The sequence below is a fragment of the Cyprinodon tularosa genome, unplaced genomic scaffold (genome assembly GCF_016077235.1).
Source record: "Cyprinodon tularosa strain WSP-4 unplaced genomic scaffold, ASM1607723v1 ctg9, whole genome shotgun sequence".
In the NCBI taxonomy this organism is placed as follows: domain Eukaryota; kingdom Metazoa; phylum Chordata; class Actinopteri; order Cyprinodontiformes; family Cyprinodontidae; genus Cyprinodon; species Cyprinodon tularosa.
Window position 1 is genome coordinate 102479 of NW_024039673.1, and position 26814 is coordinate 129292.

General features: G+C 37.0%; 1 protein-coding gene across 2 annotated transcripts in view; it reads right to left on the reverse strand.

Moving 5' to 3' along the window:
- Positions 1-7565, reverse strand: part of mtus2a (microtubule associated tumor suppressor candidate 2a) — a 37335-nt gene extending 29770 nt beyond the window's left edge. For both annotated transcript variants that reach the window (XM_038273966.1, XM_038273965.1), the window contains exons 1-2: positions 5362-7565; positions 3262-3520 (exon numbers count right to left, since the gene is read on the reverse strand). In XM_038273966.1, the coding sequence (XP_038129894.1) occupies positions 3262-3520; positions 5362-7371 (2269 nt within the window). In that variant the 5' untranslated portion in view covers positions 7372-7565. The remainder of the gene's footprint in view (positions 1-3261; positions 3521-5361) is intronic.
- Positions 7566-26814: the final 19249 nt, after the last annotated feature.

Genomic DNA, 26814 nt, shown 5'->3' on the forward strand with positions numbered 1-26814 from the left:
TTTTCATCACTGGAGAGTTGATACATAATAAGATCACCAATCACTGCACTTATAGCTGCAGGTCCCTAATTTGGTGTTTTCTGCCCATCTGTATGTAATATAGCTTACAGTGGGGCAGTGGGTAGTTTGTGTGTTCTCCCTGTTCATTCCTGGATTCTCTCTGGACACTTTCTGCCTCCTCCCAGAGATTACCCCCCCCCCCCCCCCCCCCCCCCCCCCCCCCTCCAGTTGAGGACTGTCATGGTTTTGTTTCTGTTGTTCTTTACTTTGCTCCATGTTTCCTAGTTTTATTGGTCTAATTCTTATTTTCTCAGTTTCTGTATTTATGTTAGTTCTCAGGTTTTTCTGTTGTTTTCCTCTGTTGCCCTCTTGTGTGCGTTCCTTTCCCCTTGGCTCCCTCGTTTTTCTCCTCTCACACCTGCTCCTTGTTAGCTCGTTAGCCCTGCCATTGTCTCAGTCAGCAACATATACTCTCCCTCTGCTGTCACTCCTTGTTGGTTCCTTGTTGCTGCTGGTTCTTGTTGTCGCTGTTGTCTGCTCACCTCGTCTCTCCCTAGCTCCCTGATGTCTCCATGGTTCTGGTATGTGTTACATTTTTATTTGGATTCCTGCCTTTGTTAACTGCTTTCATCATTAAAACTACAAGAAATCACCTTAGCCTCTGCATTTTGGTCCTCTAAACCACAACCAAGATGTGACAAGGACTCAATTGCAGAGATGAGGAGACAGAGATTATTGATGCTGATTTAATGAAAAAGGCAACAGAAAGAAATACACACGCCAAAATACAGAACACATCAGGGGGAAACTGAAGAGGAAGAATATATATGGGGGATAGAACAAAGAATAGCCTTATCAGCTGATTTGGAGAAGGTGTGGATACAAGTAACTTGAAGGGAGCTAGGGTAAAGGAGACTGGCAAAGGAGGGAATACAGAGAGTAACTCAAAAAATGCGACACAGCTTAAATATTAACACAAAATTGAAAAGAAACCAATGACCAACAAAATAGAATTACATAAATAACTGAAAACTGAAAATAATCTAGCAAATTTGAGGAACAGTAAGAATGCTTTTGTCAGAAAACAATGGTTTGGAATCTTTTTTTTTTTTTGGCAGCTATTATTCTCAACAGCAAGATAAAACTTAAGATGTATCGACATGGACAATTAAGGCTTCACACAGAGACAAATGGAATTCCCTGGGGAAAATCTAAAATCTTTGGAAAAAAATCCCCATCTTGGCTTCCTAAGCCTGCATATATGAGGTCAAGATCCTGCACAGAAGAAAAGCATTATCCCCTGCTGGCTGCAGAGATAAGGTAGATGACCCTGCTTTCTTTTTCCTTTCCTTTCCATTTGGCACAGCTGTGCACCTCAGTGGAAGGTAGAGGATTACTGCTGCATCAGGAGAAAAAACATGTTTCCAGGGAAGGAACAGACGCCTGATGGTAGAGAGAGGAAAAAGTGGAATAAAATCAAAGTGGAAAAGTCCACCCCTTCCAGTATCATTAGAGATGAAGCTCATGCTTATCTTATATTTCCTCCACCCTGTCTGCCTGTTTGTCAGGAAGTCTGCTTATGAGTTTGGAGCTTCCCCTTCTTGAATGAGAATGTCAGGATCATTAGGGATAAATGTCCTAATTTCCATTGTAGCCTTCCCACCCCCACATCTTATCCTATTCAACACCTCTGAGACACAAGGAGGAGAAATTAGAAATTAGTTTAACAAACATCACTTATCCCTGAGATATAGAAATCAGCACAGCCTATGGTGCTGATTTTTTTTTTTGTTAATTTGCATGGATATCCTTTATCTTTAATAAAATGTGCATACAATTCGTCTTACCATTCAGTAAACGGTTAAAATGCTTAATATGCCATATATTTCTTTGAATAAATCTTTTGTATGTTACTCTTTGAGTGAAACAAGGCCATTTTCTCTTTGTATGTGTTATGTAAATTAGGACAGGAACAATCAATAGGACATGCAGCTGGTATAAGCCCAAATGATTTCAATCACAGTTCAAAGTAAGTCCAGTGTGTATAGATTTCCGCATCTAGGCTTTAAGCTGTATGTTATTAAAGGTGATTCCTGCAACACAGTCCAAGCATCACTGCTGCAAGAAAGAATGAAGAAACATGCATAAGTGAATTTACATTCTGTAATGGTTCAGTGTGTATCACTGCCTTGCCTGGTAAGTATGCTTACAATCGCAAAAATGCAGAATTTTCAACGTAACTCTGTGTCACAACGGCCACAAAGTAATGTATTATAACTGTTATAATGTGTTAGTATCTTACATTTTGATTTAAATGTTGAACAATTATAATCCTCTAATCCCCAAAGTAATAGGAGCTGAAGCTGCAACAAAGAGGAGTCTTAAATAGAATAATTTAGGGGAGCTGAATTATAATGCATGTCACACATTTCACAATTATTTTAAATGAGAATAATTATTTATTTTTCCCTTTACTCTACAATTACGTACATCTTCAATTGATTTTGTCACTTCAACTCCCAGTGAAACAATTGAGGTTTTTGGTTTTATTATGGCAAAGTAAAATAACAAATGTACCAAATTTCAGTGAGTGTTCCCTGATCTAGTGAGAACAAAGTAAAGATAATTTTAGTGGATAAATTCTAGAAAATAAAAAGAAAGAGAATTCTTTGGTTGTGAATTAGTAAGAAATCTTAAAAGAAAAATTATAAAAACATCCAAATCAGTTCTTTAGATGCAGTTTTATTGCCATGTGTATACATGGCTACTGAGTATTACACTTGTTTGGTTAGTTTTAGCTATCACAAAAAAGGAAAATACAAATGCAATAGCGTATGTTAGTGACGTATGAATCTTCTTTCCAGGAGGATAATGGCAAAATGTCTTACTGTAATATTACATAGACAGATTGACTGAAGCAGAAATCATATTTAAGCAATCAGAAGAGCTATTTGTATCATCGAAATTAGAAATTCATTGAAGAGAATATGTGTGTGGGTTATTATCTATTTAGTTTTTGTTAAACTTAAGTTTGTAGATTGCTGCCTTCTGGTGCAGAATGAGTCTCCTCCCACAACCGTCCAATCAAGTCTGCCATAATTATTCTCAGAAAGAATGCATTTTAATAAACCTCTTTCATTTTGAGCGAAGCTGAGGGATGGATGGGTCTCACTGCTTATTGTTTCATGGCAGCAGGAAGACAAAACTAGCATCTCCAGTTGACCTTCTAGAAGATAAAATGTGCTATAGATTCTTATTTACCTGTGTTGTCTTGGTTTTTGTGATTGATTGCTGGGCTGACAGTTTGGATCGGTTGGCTGAAGCCTGGTGTCGACCTCTGTCCTGGGCTGGGTCCTCGGGCTTTGATTGAACCTGCAGTTGTCCTGGTAACGGCTCCAAGACCCAAACGAAGTCCTCTGCTTGAACGAATGAGACTGCCACTTCCCCCGGTCTGTGTAGCTGTCCTGCCTTGCATTGCATCTTCAGAGGAGATGCCTTTGAAACTGTGGGAACGCTCCCCCTAAAAATCAGAATGACAATAAAAATTTTTTAAAGCACTACAACATGAAAGACCTCTGACATTTTTTTTCCAGTTCTGTAGCGCACATCCAAATATGAAGTTGATTTATTGTGAACACAGCACTTTGGTCTCAGTCTGCAGGTTTATTAGTGGTTTCTAGAATTTCTACAACTACAATGGGAGGCAGATCTTTTAGTTAGCAGCTTAGTTATAGGCTTAGGATGCTGAAGGACATAGGGACCACTTTTTATCATTCTGCTTTGTTGTACTAGTTCAACCAATAACGTGATATTCGCTCTGCTTTTCCTTGTCATGGCTGTAACACCTTTGCGGAGGGAGTCATAAGATGAGCCTCCACCATCTACAGCTTCAGTTATACATTGATGATAGCGTTGGACCTGTTTTTCAGTGTTTAGTCCTGTTTCTCTCCAAGAAATAGCCAGGGGCTTAGCTTTTACTGTGGCAAACTGTTGGGCTCTCTTACTTTTGACATAAAACTGGCTCATAGTGCAGCTCCTTATCTGTTTCTCTCCTATAGAGAGTCGCCTAGTCTTTTCTAACATAAAAGATATTCATGAATAAAGAAACTTTTAACCAGTTTGACTGTATGAAAATTAAATTGCCTTGAGATAACATATTTTGAATTGCCGCAATAGAAGTCACAAACGGTAAAATCAAAAGTTAAAATGTAAACTTTTAACAAGATGCCCTGCAGTCTGAAATACAAATCGAAAATTTAAAGATTTCTTATGAAAGTGGATGCAAAAATCCAATATGGCTGTTTTTTTTTTAACTTAGGAAAAGATGCAGTTAAACTTTTTCCCCATTTCCTTATCGTTTGATTTCTGATTAAATGAGGTAAAATATTCACATAGATAATACTGATGTGCAAATTCTGTCAGTGAATGAGAATGAGAGGAACTAAGAATTTACTTTAGCCTGAAGGATTTTCATGACCGGAATGAATATTTATTTATTTATTTTTGTTTAGTGATAGGGGAACATAAATACCAGGGGACTTTTTTATGTGTATCTACAAAAAGGCTGATGTGTGTAGAGGCAATGTTGTGCAGCTCGCCTTGGACTAGGAAAAAGATACAAAACATCAGTCATCAAATATGCATGGGCTGAAATCATGTACATACTGTATATAGTGTAAATATGGCTAATCATTGTGCATAATGTTTCTGAAATACAAATGGTCAGAGTAAAGGTAAAATCAAACAGAACTGAACATTTTCTTTACTGCCCAGGAAACCACAAAATTGCCTGTGGTTTACGCACATATACTGTAAGTAAAACTTACCGGTAACAGGAATATAAAAAAGTAATAAGAGGCATAAAGAAAAACAAAACAAAAAAATTAAAGTTTGAATTTCTTAATTATAAAAACATAAAACATACAAAAAAAAATATATATATATATATATATATATATATATATATATATATACAAAGAGTCAGCACCTTCATAAAATTATCTTTAAGAAAATATTTGGCTTCTTTTTTAATTAGGCCAATATATTCTAATCATAAATGTTGTGCTTTCATTAGCTGGAAACAATACATTATATTCAACACAAGATAAGGTCATTCATTCATTTATTTATATTTTTTTCACATAGTGAAATCAGTTACTTGAAAAAATGACACTTTTCAATAATATGCTGATTAATTTAATATTACTGTATACAGAAGTTGTGTCATACAGTACTTTTGTCATTGTAAGCAAATCACTAAAAACCATTTAAAATAGTAATAGCATTTGGGGTGCTTATAGCTGTACTTGATTACCTGAAATAATAAATACATTTAGAGTACACTATGTAAATTAAACTCACCTCAGTTAATGTTCCATAGTAGTTTTCTGCCCGGCCACTCAGTTTCGGGGATATATTGTGGCTGTGTGCATGTGCAGGAGGAACTGTGTTTGTGTGCCCAGGAGCCCTGAGGCTCCTGTTTTGCATCCCTGGTTGGAAACTGTTCACCTGCATCCCTTGGCGGTATTTATCATATAGAGGATTGGAGGCACTAAGTACTCTGGCTCCTTGGGTTTCTGTCTCAGGCTTGGAGGGGTCTTTAGATGGATCTTTTAAGGCCACTGTTGGTTGGCTGTGGGTGTAGGTTGAGAGCCTGGATGGCAGAGAGGAGACCTGATAAGGTCCATCAGCAGCCTGGAGCTTCAATTGAGGATTCTTTCGAACAGAAGTTATTATTTTGGGACGGACTCCTTTAGGTTTAAGTTTAGGTGATGGGGAGTTCTCTTTTGGGTTACAGTTTGTGGAGCTCTGTTGGATGCAAAGAGGCGCTTTTGGGATTCCACTTGTGCTTATATTAGTTTTCACCGGAGCTCTTAAGCAACTGTTGCGATAGCCCTGAGCTGAGGTTGGTACAGCTGGGTTGCATCCTGATGGGACGTGCCTAGAAGCTCCAAAGACATTCCTGGAAATGAGGTACATTGAGGGCTGCTGACATGGTGAGCCCTGTGGTGTCCTGAGGGGGGATTGAGGAGGGGTTGATGACCTTGATTCAATCCCAGTCTTGCTGGGACTAGAGCTATTCCTTCTATAAGTGAGCTGAGCCTGGGGTTTCTTGTCTATTATGGGTGTGTTAGAGGGACCAGACAAATGTTGTGTAGTTGGCTGTTTTTCCATGGGTGGTGTCTCCCTCTGGAATGCTTGGTTGGGCTGCCTAAGATGAGAAACACTACTCAAGTTGTAAAGGTGGGAAAGATCTGATGGTTCCCTTAAAGCAGATTTTGTAAACTTTTTGTTTGACCTACTGCTGTGTGACTCTGGAGATGCATCAATAGAGGAAGGCAGTACTGTTTTAGTTTGCTGAGTTTTTGGTTCTGGCAAGCTTCTTTCTCTGATCATCTCTGTCTGGCAGAGGGGTCTGACGAGCTGCTGACGTCGAGGTGGCAGCACCCTCTCTTCAAATCCAGCTCTTCTCCTTTGGCCAAGGCCTCCTTCATAGGAAACTCCATTTCTATGATGACCCCTTTCCTCCTGTCTCTGCTCCTGACCATAGTATTGTGGACAGTCATATTCTTGAGGATGGAGTGGTGGGGAGTTCTGATTGGTGTCTAAGGAAGCTTCCCTTTTGCTGGACTGGGCTGAGGTAGGATTGTTGGTGTTAGGAAAAGGGTTGGTTGTGGGGCTAGATAGAGATATAAGACATGTTTCACCACTGGAATCCAGAGCAGATGACAGACTTCCACTAAGAGCAACAGTTGACAGACTGGAGACAAACACATTTGTCTCAGACTTCGACTCCTTCAGACACCCCGTCAGTCTCGCCCTGCCTGATCTAGTGTCATTTTTCTCTTCTGAACCTGACAAATATGTGTCAAGCTCCTCAACACTGTGACAGGCAATGCGTTTCTCCTTCCTCTTACTGCTCTCTTCCCTGCTTTGGTCTTCATTTCTCTTTACACCAGTGGAAGCTGAACTGGCTGTTGAACTTGAGGATATGGACATTGGACCCTCATCCTTTCCATCTCTCATGCTCTCTCCGTCATCTTCCTCTTCATTATTCTCCTCCTGACTTCCCAAGAATGTGTGGATCTCGAACTCTCTGAGCTCAGGCACCACACATTGCTGCTCTGAACCCCAGATCACAATTTTGTCTGGAGATTCACTCTGACACACCAATGGAGGAATAGAGCCTGTGTTGTACCTTGTGACCTGAATCAGACCCGCTTCTTCTATGTCAGAGACTGAGGTTATTTGATTGGCGTTATCATCTCCGGACGAGTGGAAATTGGTTTTGTTTCCAACCTTTTCTCCTCTTTCGACACTGACTCTCAGCCCTTGAAAATTAGTTGGAATGCTCATCTTTGACTGTTGCATCAAGCACACTCAGTACTTTAGGCCATTTATCGAGTTTTAGAAGTTACCTCAATATCTGCTAATCGCTTTCAAGGTCTGTATGAATTAAATCCTTAAGCTAATTTATCCTCTTGCTTCCAGGTCAACTTCAAACTTGCATTTACACTGAGTTACTTATGTTACTGTTTATTGATTTTAAAACGAGATGAAGTTTGTTGAATCTGAAAGAAAAAAAACACAGAGAAAGACAGAGTAAGAAAGCTATTATTTTTGATGATCATTATCTTTTTCCCAAAGTCACAAAAATAGTCCATATTCAGTACATTGTACTTTTATAAGAAAGCGCCTATAAATGAATATTTTCTGGTATTTATTGCAATGATGATTGACATAAAAATATATTTTTGCAAAGCAATCATTCTTCGCTATTAATTTATGGTGAAAAAATTGACATTAACAGTTTCTCTAAAAAATAGAATGCAGATTCGTGGCAACACACAGTTTATAGGTCAACTATAAGGTGAAACACTGATAAATAGCAAATTAATTTATTCATACTATGAAATTTAAACACAATAACTAATATTTTGGTCCCTGCTTTTGGTAAAATGGTCAAACATTCCCATAAACAAGCTTGTAAGAATTGTGGAAGCCTTCCAAGAACACTTAAAGTTGTTTTAACTGTAAAGGGTGGACCAATGTCACACTGAACCCTATGGATTAAGAATGGGATGCCGCATAAGTTCATAGACCAGTCTAAGGAGGCTGGTTTGATTGCTCACTTCCTTCCCCTGTCTAGCTCTGCCTTGTTCCTCATCAGATCCAACTGTTCCCGTTTCCTATTTAAGCTACCTAGATAGCTTTTCTAGCGTACTTTAGTGTTATGATTGTCTGATCCTGATATGTTTCTGCCTTTGGACTTTTGAGCCTGCCTGACCCTGTCTAATTAGTTGCCTGCCTGTCTTCAGTCCCCTGTCTGACTTTTTTGTGTATTTAACCTAGACCTGTCCCTTGACTTCACCCTTTAGATTATTCTTTCTGCCTTGGTCAGCCCTGATCAGATCTCCTGTCAGCTCTTGTAGCCTTCCGTATCTGGATCTCCCTCATCCCTCATCCTCAGTCTTTGGCTACCGGACTGAACTGACAAACCAGGTTAGTGACTAGCGTGTTCATAATCATCCTCCGGCTGATTATCGCAGTTGCTAACCTGTGTTTCTCTTCCATAGACGTTCCTGCTTCGTACACCTAGCTGCTGCAGCAGCTGATATGATATTTCCTGTTATTTTGAATTAATGCTTTTTTGAAGTTATCCCACTGTCTGTCTGGCCTGAATACTGGGTCCCTCTGTTGTGAGTCATGATATTAATAGGGAGTTTATATAACAGAAAAACAAAAAGTAGCATAAAATGCAGAAAGATCTTTCATTGTTTTATATTTTTTTATTGACAAATGTCAGACTAATATTATGATCCTATGTGTTCTTCTCCTTTACTGTGATTTAAAAACATAAAATGCTTTTGTTTTTATCAAAGTATTTTCCTAAAAAGTATTGACTCTGGGGGTCTAAATACAAATATGCAGAACATTTTGCAAACATTGTCAATGTTCCAATAAGGTTGTTTGCTGAAACTAGAAAATGTTCTGGGGGAAATGGAGCGCCTGCATTGCAATAGATCTATAATCAACACTCCTTATGAATGCAACACAAATCAAATGATATGAGCAGGTTGTCTGGTTTACAAACAGAACAACAAAGTGTGCATATCTTAAAGTCACATCCCTAGATTCTTCTGCTCCTTTGGGATGAATAATCTTGTATGGAGTATAAAATGAAACAAAAAGTAAGTAAAAATAAGGCAGGGCTGGGAGCCCCGTTTAGTTTCAATCTTTACACGAGTTATAGCATGTTATGCCTTGGAGTATGTAATTTTTTATGAGCAGTGGGGCTGTGGGAGCAGATAAAGCCATGTGATTTGATTGTGCGAGCTGTGTTTGTGCATGGATTTAATGAAAGGATTGAGGGGGCAGCGGGTGACTTTGGAAGGATGTGTTTCTGGAATAGTTGTCCAATAAAGGGTTAACAAAGAAGCTACTGACACAACAATAGTACTGATATTGGAGGGCTGCTTTGTTTTTGTTTTGCTGTTAGAGTTGATTATTGCTTACATTCCGTCATATAATTATTGACCACAGAAAATGTACTTTGTGCAAAGCCCACATCTGTGTCATGCTGCATGATTAAAAGACTCGGCTGAAACAAAGATGGTGAAAAAACATTTTCAGCACTGGATGAAAATAAGTGTGACATAAAATTCACACAAAAGGAGAGCTAAAAAGAAAAATAATTACTTTGACTAATGATTCTAATTCTTTACTTTTCCATATTGATAAATGGACATTAAAACTAAAGCTACTGATGGGTTCAGGCACTGTATTGTTTTTGAGGGATTTCTTCAATCTTTTATTTCTATGTTAGTTTTGTCTTTGTAGACCATTTCTTCTGACTGTTAGATTGTATTTAACAATCCAAAATGTTGACTCACCTAATTATTATTGCAGTTGAGGCGTCTGTTTTTATTAGCAGGTCCTTTCGCCATGTATTTGATGGTTGGCATTTTAGCAAAGTCACTGCTAAGATGGCAGCTCAATCTGCCTGTGGCTTTAATATAAAATGTAGGCTATCACAAATTCAATAGAAAGTAAAGCTTTCATACATTATATTAATCAGGATGACCGAAGGGTTTTGTGAGATTACAAAACCAAAAGTAATTCATTTTAAATCTGTTCAGATTGGGGTTAAATACATATTGTTTCCTCAGCAATTTTCTGCTTAAATCATTAGAGAAAACCCTAATTGTGTTACATACAATTAACATAAAAATTAGAACCACAGCCTGCCTCACTCCAATCTGTTTCTCACTACGAGATGGTTGCAAAACACACATGGAAAATTAAAAGTGGTGGGGAAAGTAGGAGGCGGCAGAATTCTGAGAGAGGACACGGTGTCAGATCGATTACAGCACTGATGTAGTACCAAGGCTTGTGCTGATGACAGCGATCTGAGGCAGGCTGAGCATTCAGTGAAATAAACCACATTTAAACAAACTGCTAGTCTGACAACATCAGTTTGGAACAAACCAGGAGAGAGAGAAGAATCAATGAACATGTTTAAAAATCAGGATGCAAATATTTAATTCAGTAAAAAAAACATTTAAAAAAAAGCATTTGACTTCCTCTTTTTCTTAAAACAAAGGATACTTATAAGGCTTCATTACTATATATCTCTATTTCATTAGAAATATGACTCATAATGGAAAATGTACCAAATTTTTCAGATATCAGTCTAGTCTGAGAGTAAATGTGTGACAGCTGTTTTGTTCAAACCACATTAGGTCAGTGTGCAGCCTAAGCTTTTCTTCTTGCCACTTAATTGCAAAGTATGCTCTTCTCCTTGGCAAGCAGTTTGAGTACTTAACCCTGTGACATCCAAACTTGACATCAATAGAATGCTCATGATATATGATAAACCATCAGATTTTTAAAGAAACTATGTCTTTGATTCACATTAGATTTAAAATATATTCACTTCTTCCTTTTCCTTAATGTCTTCAAATATTGGACTCTGTTTACCATTCTTCATTAAAGTTTATCACAAACTGTATTTCTGTATTTTTGTAACTGGAATTTAAAGCAGCCTCAATGATCTGTAATTGAGATTACTCTAATTGATATGTTTTTTTTATGTACCTGTCATTTATTTTAATGTATCTATGTTTAATGTATTTTATGTAACTTTGCTGTCTATTGGCCAGGATTCCCTTGAAAAAGAGGTTTTTAAATCTCAATTGGATTTTTTTCTTGGTTAAATAAAGGTTAAATAAAAAAGCAAAAAGAAAAAGGCACAAATTCCTGATATTTTTGGATTTTCTAACATGACAATATCATAGTTTTATTGTCATTTTAACAATTCATTTTCTGAGAAAAGATGAGCATTTTATCTTAGCAAGTATTTTTTCTGATGATAGTGTTTTAATATTTCACTGAAATGTTATATTTTAAGCCTTAGTCTTGCTCAACATGACAACCCCTTTAAAAAAAAAATCCAATTTAATTCAGGAACAGCCAATCACTTATAATATCGGCAATGTCATGAGAATTGGAGAGCACAAATGAAACCCCCTCCCTCTGATCGTTGAAATGGATCAGAGAGCACGGCGATCTGAAGGTCAGCCTCAACCTTTGACAGCTCACAACAGGCATTCAGTTCTTCTGTGCATCACCTTCAATGTGAACGCACATGCAGGATTCATTAGAAACTAATGAATGGGGGTGGAACAACCCTCTTATCGGAAATAGTTGCACTCATTACAAAGTGAAAAATTGCCCCAGGAGGAGCTGGTACATTGATGTTAATCAATTTCTTTTAAGGATAATTTTAGTTGTTAACTTTTATTTTTTATCTTTGTTACAAGCCTATTTTTTTCCGAATGGGGTGTCAATGAAAGACGAGTTGAAAACCAAAAAGAACGGAGAAAAGACTTAATTTATCTAGCAGGAATCAGCTTGAGTGGGTGAGAAACTGAGACGCACCCGATCGTGGGAGGGATGGGACTTGGAGATGGGTGAAAGAAAAAAAAGTTCCTGTAAATTTCTAATTAGTGCTGTGGTGGGAAATACTTGTTGAGGTCCTTTATATGAGCTGTACAGCCCCATTTATGATGTGGCTGACTGGCTCAAGCCCAAGAGGGAATAGCAGAGTGATTATTGGAAATCCCTGACCACAAATAAGGCTCATTAGTAATGAAGTGCTCAGATTGATGAAACTGGGAACTTGTACTTGCAATTTAATGAAATTATTTTCTCCAGACAGATAGGAGTAAATCTCGAGATGAGAAAAAAAATTATCCAGAAGATAGATAAGTTTTGCAAAACAAATTTTTCTATTCAAACTACTACTGAAAAAGTCATGATGGGATTTATTTCATCTTTCAGTTTAAGGTGTCAAACATTACTGGGATTTAATAGGTTGGTTCCTTTGAAAAAACATTCTAAATGATTCAATCTGTTTTTTTTTTATTTTATTCTTTCTTTTTTGATAGTGTAAAATAACTGTTCTGTGCATTGCAAAAATTAGTCACTGCAACAGAGGGATTATGATATGCAGTTTATTTAAACTGAGATTTTTAAGATGAGTAATGCAGAAATAGTGTTTGTCATAATACCTATTAATAAAATCAAGAAGAACTCATTGACTGTATTTTTAGTGTAAATACACCTCTAAGAAGGTCTTAGAGGTTTGATCGTGAACATTAGTGAACAAAAAGAATTGTGAAGAGACAGATCAAACGTAAAGCTAAAGCAAAGTCTATTGATGGGTTAGTTCATAAAACTATAAATCAAAAATTGAATTCTTAAAGACATGGTGGCACCATCATGCTGTTATGATACGTTTAAATAAAATCCAAATTAAATGAAGTTTAATGCAAATGTGGAAAGTTTAAAGATGTTTTGTTTTTAGAGAGATAAAAAAAGATCTTTCATATACAATTTGCAACATAAAACAACACATTCTTTGAGCCCCACCAAGGAACTGCAATGCTCTGTTTCCTATTTTGTCATTTCACAGCATGTTTTGTTCCATTTTCAGACATATAAACACCATGACAATACAAAGCCAGTCAAATGCCCAGACACACACTGGTGTTCAACATACATCTCCCCAGCATCTTTGTTGTTCATCCAGCAGCGAAAGCCGTTTTCAGGAAAGCCATTTGTCTTTGGCACTTTGCTTTACTCCTCTCCTCCCCCCACTGGCTAGCAGACAGGTTTTATAGCTCTGTGGTCCCAGGGGGGGGGGGGGGACACCAGCAAAACTCTGACACATGTATTCCCCCTTCCCTTCTCTTTCATCCACACTTCTGCTGAGATGTGAATTCCAGCACTTAAAATAGAAGCGAAAGAAATGACACAGAACAATGACGTCTGTGTGTGTGAGTGTGTGTGTGTTTGTATTTATCAATGACATAATCTGATTTAGGAACTGGTTTGCATTAAATTGCTTGAATGCAAACCATGCAAATATTTTAATGCATTGCTTTCCTAAAAGGTGAAAGTGGCTCCTTTGGACACTACACAGGGTTTATTGCATTGACATGATAAATCTTGTACTTTCATGCTCAGCATACGAGACAGACTTCGACATAATAAATAAATGCTGAATTTTCTTTAAAATTATCCAACAGGTTCAGAAAATCATCAGACAATCACCTACTGCTCCTCCTATATCTGTCTGCAACACAATACAGACAGAAATAGCAGTGGAACGAACTAAATGCTTCATTATCACTGCACAATAGACACCCCGTCGGCAGAATCTCACAAGATGATTCACTGCGTTGTTGCTGAGCATTCTCAGGTTGAGTCAAGGAATAACTCAAGGGATTTACCATCATATACAAAAGATCACCGAAACAGTGCAGGAAAAGATATATCAATAGTCTTTCTGCTTTTATTTTCTTTGTAGATTTAAAATGGTTTTCTGTTTTACATAAAAAAAATCTAATATTACAATTTGCTCATCTAAGGATGGTTGAAACATTTTCAGAGCGTTGGCTCTGCAGCGTTATGCTTTCCTTATACGATAATTTGGTTTCCTCCTTGCTCCTGTTCTTCCATTACTTCTATGTTAATAACGAAGTGTTTATAGGGGCAGAGTGAGGCACTCAATCTTTTATCCATCATCAGATGGTGACACATCAGCAAACTGCAGCTACTATATCTATCTAACCAGATTCCCACATCGCAGGGGGGGACAGTAACAGGATTTATGGAGAATCCTGGGTCAGAGTGGGTGGTCACATTTAAGTGAATAAAGGGTGGATAAGGAAATCAGATCATCTGCAATAAAGGCCAATTTATCTCCTCACTGTGTGCAGGCATGCTGTTTTCTACCTAGTCTAAATTTGACTGAAACTCACAAAATGCTAAAAATGGGATTTTTTCAGACGATTCAGAAATGGCTGAATGTAAAAACACTTTCACACATTAACACATGTTCATGCACATGCTTTGTCTCATTTCAGCTCACAATACTAAGAGTTTATTACGATGCAATCTGAAGAGAGATTCTGAAACAGCAACAGGAAAAATCAGAAGTATTGTTTTCTCAATTTGTTTCTATTCGGAGAAAACAATAACAGTAAATATTTCCAGCTTTATCATAAAACCACTCATAGCTCTGTTTGTGGCAACTTTCACTTTTTCTTTCTACAAATGTTTCATATTTTAACCACAAACTTTAATGCATTTTCCTTGAGACAGAACAATGGTAGGGCATGAATGTGTTTTTGGAGGAAAATATTTAACTGCAAATAAGAATGATCAAGTATTGATGATACTTTCCCTTGTCTTTCTTATGAAAATAAGGCCTTTTAAAAAATTTCCCTAATTGTAAATTTTTTTTTCTTATTTAAATCCCCCAAAATTGTTCCATTTGTATTTTTTACATTTCTAATTTTAAATCCAAATTATTAATAAACCTTGAAAAACTTTATTTTCTTATAGATTTTAAGGTAGTAATGGGAACAATTTTTTTAAGTGAAGTTGATTACTAGAATGAATTTGTTTAATTGATTTGTTCAAAGGCTTCATTGAATCATTCAGTTCATACAACAACATTTTCAGTTTTATAATTAAATTGGGAAACCTGCATGAATTTGGTTGCATTAAAATCAAACATTTAACCATATTTTCTCTTAATTCACACTTAAAAATGCACAATTGGTCACACAAGTATTACATAAATCCCCTTATCTATTCCAAATCATGTCTCCTTACCTCAGTCTGCTGGTATACTATGTTTGTAGGATAAAGTTCCACTAGCAGTACAATTAAGTAACTTAAGTGTTAAGTAATCTTCAGAAGGTTTACACATTTTAAAACATGTGCAAACATGTTTTTATGCACAGAGCACATTATTAAAGAAGGTGCAAAGTTATTTGCTTTAGAATTTAGCAAACAGTATGTGCAAACTTTTTTTTTTCAGGGCATGATTCAAGGCATTATTGGTTCATGATATGAATTAGAAATGTGGTGAATAATTCACTCCCTAGCAAAGCGTGGGCAGAGTGTAAACAAATCACTGCCTGATTCACACACTAAGTGATTGAATTAGCGCATTATTCGCTAAGCAGCTAATTTTGACACAAAGAGTGAACAAATCCTGCCCTGAGTCTTTTCTAAATAAGTAAGTGAAACACAGTCCCTATCACACCCTGATTGATTCAAATCATTTACTGGTGTTATTTCTTAGTCTGCCCAGTAGGTTATGAGAAAATCTTGAAATCAGTCTTAGCAAATATTAGCTTGGAGTTAGCTGTTAGAGGTAGATTCTGCGAGTTACAGAACACAGGAGGTCTCATGAACTTTAATTTTGCATTGACTTTAAACTGAGAAAGTTAAGAATCAGTTCATGCAAGTGATCCAATTCAGTTTTTATATATTCTTTTTTTTTTTTTTTTAAACGACGTATTCATAAAAAAGAACAACACCGGTGGTGTCTTCCTGGAAGGTAAACATTTGTCTCAGTCTCAAGCTTTTGCAGCCTTTTTTGGGGGATTTGGTTTACCATTATATTCAGGTTAAGTCATTTTAACATCAAATTCGCTCAGCTTCTCTGTCCCTCTGGAAGAAAGGGTTCCCTATTGCCTGATCCTGCCATCACAAGGTTTCCCTTTGGGACTCATGTGTTCATGGGTGCCGTGTTTTCATACACATAAATGACAGAATATATTCACTGACCAACTGTATCTATGCTAAAGTAAGAGGGATAGGTCAGTTTGATAATCCCAGTATCTCCTAAAGACAGTTGGTGTCACTGTTTTGTTTTGGTTATTGTGATAGATCAGATTTAAAAGGGTAAATGAATTTGCACACCACACTTTTCAGGTCATTAGTATTAAAAGCCTTAAAGAACAACGCTTCTTTTTCTCAAAGTTTACAATAAAGTTCTGATTTATGTTAGACTGCCACAGACTATTATAATGAAACACATTAAAGTTTATGTTAAGGTTTAAACTACCTGGACATGTCACTACATCCCTACAGCTGTAGTTGACCCAAAAAACCATCACTACCTAGAAGTTAATGGCTTGAAGCCAAAATGCTGGGGAAAATTCTCAGTAATCCAGGTCATAGTCATTACAAAACAGTTAAATAAAAAACAAACCACTGGACTTTGTTTTCCAAGTCTGAAGACATTTTGCTTCCCATCTAGAAAGCTTGAAAGCCATGAATCCAAAAACGGTCCTCTGTGCTTCATGGTTTTTGCTTTCAGTCTTGCCTATGGCAATGCTGAGTGTCAATTTCCTGTTTATAAGCATTGCTGCATCATTTTGATGGAACACACACTTTGCAAGGTGATGAAATACATATAGAACTAAAAGAGTGTGAGGAGAAAATCAAACGGGGGATAAGTTATTAAGGTGGGAGTGGGACAAAGCAATATTTGCCAAGAGACCGGCGTGGTTACAAATAAGCATATTCTCACAGTTTGTCAGAGAAAATGGTGAAAGAGGAGGTAGTAACAAGCCAGTCAAAACACAGACTAACATCAAATGCACTTGTGGTGACATGCAGGAGGTGAGAAACAAGAGTGTCTGTCCACACCGGTCGCTGGTAACACTGCATTATTATTAACAAAGCCCCTCCGCCCACCACCCTAATGCCTGTCGCAGAGAGAGAAACGTTAACTCTTGCATGCCTGAGACTGTTTGCAATGGACAAAGAGTGGACAAAAGTGCTTTATATCGAAGCTTTGAAGGTTACAAACAAAGGGAGCTGCATTCTTTGTTGGAGTCTGAGGAGGCTGCAGACATAAAGCTGGAAGGCTGAGTCACCTTTGTTTTATTTTAAGAAAATATAGATTTGAGGATGCTGCAGAGAGGAAAGAGGTTTGATGGAAAGAAGTGGGGGTGAGAGAGGATTCTAGTTAGCACTGTTATGTGTAAATGTGAACGTGTAATGTGAAAACCCTTGAGGTGTGGGGGAGGGAAGACTGGTGAGAGGTTAGTGAAAGAAATCGGTTAAATTAGAGTTCAGGAAGGATGGAGGGAAAATGTGTTAGAGGAAAGAGTGCTGAACACACCAATGAACTCCTTGGAGGAGGGGGGGGGCATTTCACATGCAGCACTGTTCTGATGAAGGATTTTATTTTTGGCAACAAAGCTAAAAAAAACAGAGAAGGATGGATGACGAATTTGAAGAGGGCTTTTTAAATATTGATCATAAGGATTACTGCTCTTTTTGCTGATTTATAAAACATCATTTCAAGGAGCTCCAAACATTTAAATAACTGTTTAAATAAAGGCTCCAGTTCACTTGCTATAGTAGTATAGAGAAGACTCTATGTCCTTGAACTGACTGCTGAGATTCTGTTAAAGGTTGCACACAAGTGAAACAAAGGTTTTCATGCTGACTCTCCACAGGACAGGGACATGCATGTGCGTATGTGAGGAGGTGTGTCTCTCCCTGATCATCCCTCATGTCTTAGCCATGACTGCATGGGAGGAGCCACAGCAGGCTCATTGCCGACTCGCAGACTAAAGCAGCGTGAATTTGAAAACGTCGATTTGTCTGAGTTTGCACATGATCACATGCAAGCATATGCTCAGATTTATTCCTGTACTCACAAAAGAGGGCTAGGAGGTGATTATAAAAAACCTGGGAAAATCTTTGTCCTTATCTTAATTATTAAAGAAAAGGATGTATTTGAACAAAACATAAACAATGAAACTAGAGATGCATGAATCAATCAGCCACAGTTGGTCAATTATTCAATTTCTTACTGTAATAGGAAATTAGCAAGAAAATGCTGTAAAGTCTGAATTATTTTCTATTCTTGAATTGCATAAAACATGAACTGTAACCATTGTTGATTTATTAATTCAGTGCATTAAAGCTGAATGAATAAGTAACTTTATTGCAAACAAATCAGTAAAATTGCTGTTTAACTTAGTGCTTATTTCTAAAAGGTTAAGAGACATTCTGTGTCCTTTGTTGCATACTGTAGGTGAGGATAATCTTGTATTAGATTCATTTTCTTTTGGATCTAAAACTGCTATTTAATTTTATACAGTACTTAAAAAAACAAAACAAAAAACAAAAAGGCAAGAAATCTGTATTGGCCAATTAGATAATTATTAGTTCATAGTTTCAAAAAAGAATCCAAATAGGGTAAAAAACAACCGCAAACACAAATCCATCCTCAGATGTCAGTTTAATTACTTTCATCAATTAAGGACACATTTCCAATTCCAGAAAATGCCACAAAAACTTTTAGTTTAACAGCGTGTTCCTTTTTTTTCTAAATAAGTGTCTCACAAACAGTCTCAGCCCTGGTTGGAATCATCAAACAATCAGCAATTTCATAGCCTGCTTTTAAACTCTTATATGAACAACTCTTGGGCAGCTGGAGGATTCTTCTTTAAAATATCTTAAATGAGCATTATTAGAAATATAGATTGAATGCAGGATTATTTTTGGTCTTTAATACTTTTCTCTATTTTTTTTTATTTCCATATTTTGCAACGATCTATATTCCTATAAAGCTTGCATTTCTAAATCCTCATTATGTATTTCCACATTTACTTGGGACAGCTGTATAACTGCATTCATGTAGCACATTATCAATAAAGCAAATTCCTTAAATGAGTAAAATATTACTTTGCAAATAACAAATTTTTTTCTGATTTTGATATTATTGTTCTCCATTGTTAATCCAGTGGAGGACAATAATGTCTCATGAACTCACATAAGAAACAGAACTTTGATATTACAATGTGCATGATGTAGTGTAAAAGTTGAATCTTTAAGAGAAAAATACACTTTATATGTTTTACAGCTCAACACTAAAATCTGCCATTCCCCCTACTATAGACCTGAAAAGTAACACAAGCATGGTTCCTCATACAGGATTTGGTTCTTGTGTAATCCAAACAAACTTTATTACATACAATGAGTCACACTTGCACGGTGACCTCTCTTCATTCTGCTTTGTTTTGCACTCCCCTTTCAAATATCCTTGAAGATTGCAGCAGTGTGCAATAGTCCTGGGCTTTACCCACAGCTTTCTTCCCCTCAGAAACACAAACACACGTTTATATGATATCTGAATCAGATCGCTTCTGCACAACACACACAGACACACAAGCTGTAAGTGGTGTTCCTGCTGAATTGATCTCAGCTCAGACAAAGCTGAGGTCAGACAGAATGTATCAATCATGCAGGTGTCAGCGTCCAAAAAGGCAACGACAGTAGACAGGCGTACAGTTGAAAGACCAGTCACAGGCAGCGTGGTGTCAGGCTCCACATTAACATGACAGGAAGGGATAGCTGTGGTTTCATATTGCTAATATGTACTAGAGGACGCAAAAATATGATATACTTTTAAAACTGGAATCAGTGAAACTCTAAGAATTAGATTTATTAGTAACACATTCTATTAAAAAGATGCTAATATTGCAGAAGTGAAGTGGCTTTAAACACCTGCAATCTCAGAGCAAGATACAAGAACTGTGGTCAAGTGGGTCTGATAGTGCTCCTCACGATTTCAAGGACAACATAATTATCAGTCTCAAATCGACCATTAGAGGGACTTTGGAGTGTGAAACAAAATCACTCAGCCGTTTTTCGATGCTTCAACTCAAACCCATTTGACTCTCAATGTTTTGAAGCAACACAATAGACAGGTTGAAACAGGTTTGCTTTAAGTGTGTAACACAGAAAAATGGGGCATCAATGCCTTGGGCTTTCCCTGCACGGAAAAGCAAAACGTATTCGACAGTAAGGTAGCATCTTAATTAACGATTTCCCAACAGAGCTGGACCAAGGTTGTATAAAGCCCCGGGCAGAATCTTGTTCAGCTCCAGTTAAACCTATCAAGCATCACAGCACCACTGTTCTCCTGTTGATATTATCCATGTTTTTTTCTGATTTTTTTGTTTTGTTTATACTCTCCATTTAATAGCTAAATCTGCATAAAAATATAACTTGAATAAAAGAAGCAACATAGATTATTTAATTACATTAAAATCCTGACTCTGTCATCATAATTTCAAAATAATAAAAGTTTTGTACAGAGAAAGGTACTCTCGGCTTCGACACATATCTTCAATTGGGTCACTAGTCCAAACAGCACAATCTTATGTCGCTAGAGGTCATAATTTGATTGTGATTCAGTTTATCTTCTAATTTGAATTTAAATAGATCTTTGAACCATCAATAGGTGTGTATCTTTAGGTCTGACAGATAGCTTGGGTTTACTTTTCTATTTAAATATGGGTCATATGTTTTTACGGAAGAATGTCCACTGAGAGTGGCTTCATCTGAAATGGGCAAATCGGTGAGGACATTTAGGCCAAATTTTAAGTGCGTCAGCAGTCGCCATGATGAACTACGAGTATCAGTGCCAGGCAAGAGACTTTTTATAAAATAAGAGAATAGAGTCATAACATTATGAGAATAAAGTCGTACATTTACGAGAATGAAGTAATAAAATTACGAGAACAAAGTTGAAAACTTATGAGAGTAGAGTCATCATACCACAACCTGTTTCAGAAAGAAAGCTTTGAGCTTCAACCGGCATATGACGCATGACCAGCACACACAAACAGCAAACTGAGTTCACTTTGACATACTGCACAATTTAATGCTGGTGTGCTGAAAGATTTCCTTATTTGTCAAACTGATGCCAAAGTAAAACTTCACATAATGCTCGACATTCCTCATTTTAGGGAAGAAAGTGCTTCTTGCAAGAGTTGTCATAAAATACAACCGAGACTTTATTCTCGTAATATTAGTGCTTGTTGTGATATTATTCTGGTAATTTTAAGAGTTAATTCTTGTAATGTTGCGACTTTATGCTCATAATGTTAGGACTCCCTTTCTTGTAATTTTATGATTTTATTCACATTGTGACTTTATTCTAATAATATTATGACTTTATTCTAGAATTTAAAATAATAAAAAAAAAGTCTGGCTCTAGTCTGGCCCTAATACTCCATCGTAATAAACAAAGTCTGAATAGTGCCAGCAGTAAGGAAGGAGGTAGGAAGAGGAAGCAGGATGCTTCCTTTCCATAGTGTCTTTAGCATAGGGAGCTCCTGACATTCAAATCTGACGCATACGAGCTTCACGCATTCCCACAGTACTTTATGCTACAGGACATAAAGATAAAGCTCACCTCATGGAGTTGAACATAAATACAATTTTTCTTCATATGTAGTTCAGTGTAAGCAGATATACATAACTTCAAATGTTTTGAGTTTTATAATGAAGAGCTTCACCCTTTCAAAACATTTGTGTTACTTTTTTTTTGTAATTCTTTTTCAAAAGGCTTTTGTCATCTTCCAAGGGCATTTTTGTCTAGTAATGACATCTAGGAGGTTTAGGGCTGTCCGGATTCAGCACAGCAGGACCGAGCTCCTTTCCTACCCATAATAGTGTTCTCACTGTTGACCCCTTACAAGTTGAAGGGATAGGAGCTATGAAGAAGGGAAGCTTATCTGTTCCCAATTCAGAATCAGCCAGTCTGTTGCAGAGTGAGTACTCTGGAACCCGGTTTCACCTTTTTAGAGAATGCTTGTGTTTTGACTAAATATTGTAAGTGTCAAAATTTAACTCAAACTATTATGGTATTCTTTTACATTAGCAGAAAGCCCTGCAGTTCTGCAGAGAAGCAACAAAGATATTATTTATTTTTCCATTTCTGTGATCACCATGCACAAGACAAAAGTATAAACTATTTTTTTTTTTTTATAAACTTGCTGTCTTGTCTCTAGAAGCGGGTACATATTATTACACTACATGCATTCCTGCAAAAGCTCTATGTTCAATTTCTACTCCAAATGTGTCAAGGCTTCTTAATACAGGCAGAATACATTATTTATTCTGCACAGAAGAGAGACGTTTGTGTTTTTGAAATCTTTTCAGTTAGGAACCCCTTTTAAACCAGTATTGTTTTCAGAGAAAAAAAAAGCTGTTATGATGCACAGTAGAAAGACAGCAGAGCTTTTTCTGATCAAAACGAAAAACTTTGATGTGCAAAGGTTTTTAACTTTCAGCTATCTCAGACAGCTGCAGGAAATAAACTAAAGGGAGTCATGGTTGTTCTGAGGGCTAATTAGACAATTATAAGGCTTCTAAATAATTATGCAACTAAATGTAGGATTGCATACTGCAACAGCATAGCTGATGGTGTACGCTCTATTTTATTATTAGTTTTTTTAATATTTCATACTTTGCACACCAATCATTTCTTAGTAAACACTGTCTGGATAGATGGAACATATCGGTACAGGCAGATTTTAAATTTGGATATAAGGATCATCTAAGAACCATAAATCCTGATTCAAAGCATCTCAAAGGTATTTTTCCAGTATTTCCAGTTGAACTCAATTTCCTGGGCCCTCTGAGAAGCAACATTGCTGTAAGCATTAACAAAATTAAATTATACTAATACTAATAACTACACAAAATATTATAAGAAGCTATTAAAATAAAATTTCTTATTTCTTGCTTTAAACAAATAAAGCAACAACAGTAATCCAAGTAATTCTGCTTGCTTATCAATCATCAGTCCATAACCCAAAAAGCAATAGATATATCTGGATTCCTTTATCCCATAAAACATGATAGACTTGTGTACATTTAAGAATCTAAAAAAGAAACTATTTATTAGCACATAGCACGTATGCTGAAATCCATACAAATTTAATACTAATGGTTATTACCTCACAGTGCAGATATAACTGAAGTCTACATGTCTGAAGCCTGGGATTTATGCAAGATCATTATCAACACACACAGACAAACTCAGAGATGACACCTCCTACATCAATCACATCAACCTGTATGACCTTACTTGCTCTTTAGTCACCCCTATATTATTTACCCTACCTAACTCTCATAAAACGTCAATCCCCTATATGCAAACGTGTTAAAATGAATAATCAGATCCATCTTAGCTGCAAATGAACCGTTTCAGTAAAAAAATAAAAATAAAACAAAAGGAAAAAAAAAAAGCAAATATATGTGCGACACATAAACCTCAGCTGGCCTCCTGGTTGTTGCTGTGAAAAACAAACACGCAAAGGGTGTTTTCAGTGTGGCCACTTACTTAAGGTTGTTTTCTGGCGCTGATTCATTGGAGAGGCTGGCCGAAAAGATGGAAACAAAGCCGCGTGGCTCTGTTGCTTCCTCTGCTCTCTCTTAGGCTCAGGATGGCATAACCAGTGCAGGAGAGATATATGCTGCAGACAGGAGGGAGAGGAGGAGGAGGAGAAAGGGGCAGGGATCTGGAGGAGGAGTGGTGCTGATGCTGCAGCCTCACAGCAGGTGCGCTTTTCTTCCTTTTATGCAGTTGCGCCCTCTGCTGGATCACTAAGTAAATCATCTTGAATTCCAGTGCCTTTTTACCAATTATGAAGTGGGAGAAAATAAATCCCTATGATTTTTTTTTTTTGCAAATCAAAAGTTAAACAAACTGTTCCTTGAATGGTTTCGAGTGCCAACATCATTGATCAACTATCTGTATTTCCCTGTCAAGTCTGACAGCCTCCTGGACTCCCCATCCTCCCTTAACCTTTATTCAACCCACCCCCCCTTCAACTTACCTCTGTTTATCACAGGTTCCTCTGGTCTGCTGAACAACCACTAGAGCCCAGGCAGAACCCTTTCAGCAAGACTTCTCTATCCTACCCACAGCACTCTAATTACTCATTCCCTTACTCACCAATCTCCTTCCCTTGCTGTAGAAACTGTTCATATTCTGAGTTGTAATCCTGAACCTGATCCTACTTTATCTTTTTAAATTGTGTGATTGGTCAAACAAAATGACAACAAATTAAACTTCATGCTTGTCAGTAATATAATTAGACTGCAAATATAATAGCAACAGCATATTTTTCATGTTTCAAGAAGGACTGAAATTTCCATGCATGTGCTGGCCATCAATTTGCTTGTAAATCTACAACTATTTTGGACACATTTAAACTTAATTTTAACTCTAGTTGATGAAAAAACATGGAAACATTATAGAATTCTTTATGAAATGGAAAAGCAAAAGCTCTGATGATGATGAGACAATTTGTTGATCCCACATCGGTAAAATTTACTTAACAGTGAAAGAAATTGATACAGACAGCAATAAACTGTCCCAAAACAATTTATGCTTGTCCAAATAAAATGACAAATGCAAAAAGACTAGAGTAGAAAACTATAACTTATGTGAAATACTGCAGAGAGATATTTTTATTATCAACTGAAAATATGTGTAAGAATGCTTCAATTTAGTTCAGGTTTAAATAACTTCATTCGTTTTTAAAAACTCTGGTATTGCACATTGTAAATAATGTGAAAAAAAAACCTTAAGAACTTTCTTAATGCATGGTTGCATTGATCAGATGTAGGAGCATTAAAAAGTACCATAGTGCAAATATATAAAATTATTGATGCAACTTTGTTTGTGGGTGTTATACAGTCTGATAGCAGCTACTTCTAGCACTGTGGGTGTAACAGCTGTGTCTGCTGCTTAAGGCCCACACTGTCTCACACAGGGGGTGAGAGGAGAGTCCGTGATTGAGCTCAGCTTCGCTAAAATCCTTTATCCGCTTCCTTTATGGAGTCCAAAGGCTAGATGAAGACTTAGCTAGCCCTTCTGAACAGTTTAGGTCTCTTTCAGTCTCTCTCTGAGCTTCCACTGCCCAGCAGACCACAAAGTTAAAATCGTTGATGCCACCACAGACTTACAAAGTTATTAGTCCTGCACAGCCAGCGAGACCTCTGTCCCCCTCAGCAAGTGGATATGACTTAGACCCTTCTTGTAGAGGACATCTGTGTTGTGCGTCCAATTCAGTTTGTGTTTAAGGTGAACACCAAGGTGTTATGATTCCTGCATGACCTTGATGTCTTAACCCTAGATGTTGATTGGTGCAGTTTTCACTGCCTTTCTGCTAAAAACGATCACCACTTCCTTTGTCTTGCTGTTATTGATTCACAGGTGGTTCAGTTTGCACCAAAAGCTGCATCATCTCACCTCTACTGTGTCCCCTGGAGCCCTCATACTGAGAACTCTCCCATTAGACAGTCACAGAGCCCTACATATTGCGATCTGTTGATCAGCTGACCACAAAGCAGGTTCAAATCAGACATTCACAGACATATTGGAAGTCCATGTAGCCTGCTTTCTACAGCTTTCCTCTGAGCAGCGATGGCTGGACCATGTTAAAAGCAAAGAGGAGGCTCCCAGAACTCTCTTGGTGTAAATGTGACTTATGTTTTGTCAATACACAAACAGCAGTGGGATCATCTTGCTCTTCACCTGCTGTCGGAGGTGAGTAAGAACAGTCCCCCCATGGTGGCTGGGATCTCTGGAACCAAAACCACACATTTTCTAAAAGGTAGAACTCTCTAAGCTGGGCCCTAAGGTTGAGAAGTCCAGAAGAATCCCACAGAGCTGACCTGTACAGAATATAGACCAGGAGTAACCAGGAGGCCCTCAAGGACCACATGGTGTGCCCTCAGAGTTTTTTGAAACAGAACAACTCACCAGTGCGCTAAGTTTGAAATTTTCTTTTATTCAGTTGCTCTTCCTTTTTAATCAATTATAAAGCATTTCATCATATTAATCATATAGAGCATTTAAGTCTTAATAAAGATTTTTAAAATGACAATATCTTAAATAATTGCAGAAATTAAAATAAATAAAAAATGTGTTTAGGTGAACGCTGACTGATCCATTTGTAGGTTAGTATAGATAGCCGATCATATGACTCAGTAACCATAAAGTAGCTCTAAGCCTTAAAAAGGTTGGTGACCCCTGATAGAGACCATGCTTTGGCATTTGGGACCTGGGTTTTTCTTTTTGTGGTTTTACCAGGAAACCTTTTAGTAAATTAGGAATGACATAAAGAGCTACTGACTTTCACATGATTGCCTACCTTTCTTGTATGACTAATGCATTTTAAAATGTTGTTGTGTTAAAGATACATTTGAAGCAATGGCATGATGTCACAGGTAACATCTACACATTCACAGAGCAAGGCCGACCATGCTAGGACCTGCTTTAGGCATTTTTTAAGCAGTTCTATCGACAGAACAAAATTTTTTTGTATTGATTCTGTTATTGCAGAGAGAGATCAGTTTAGAAGCTAGAGAACCCAAAAACTTGCAAGCCTGTTTTTTTTGGTTTGTTTTTTCAGAAAAATTACACCTTTTTATTAATCATTTACTGTTAGAATATATACATCTTATGTACACCTTTTGATTATACACATCTACCAATTCACTATTTGATTACTGTTTTGCTTTAAATGATTCTGCAAAATACAATAAATTCACAAAATCCTTGAAATATACTAAAAAGAATAAATATATATGCCAAATTCTCCATGATATACCATTTTATTT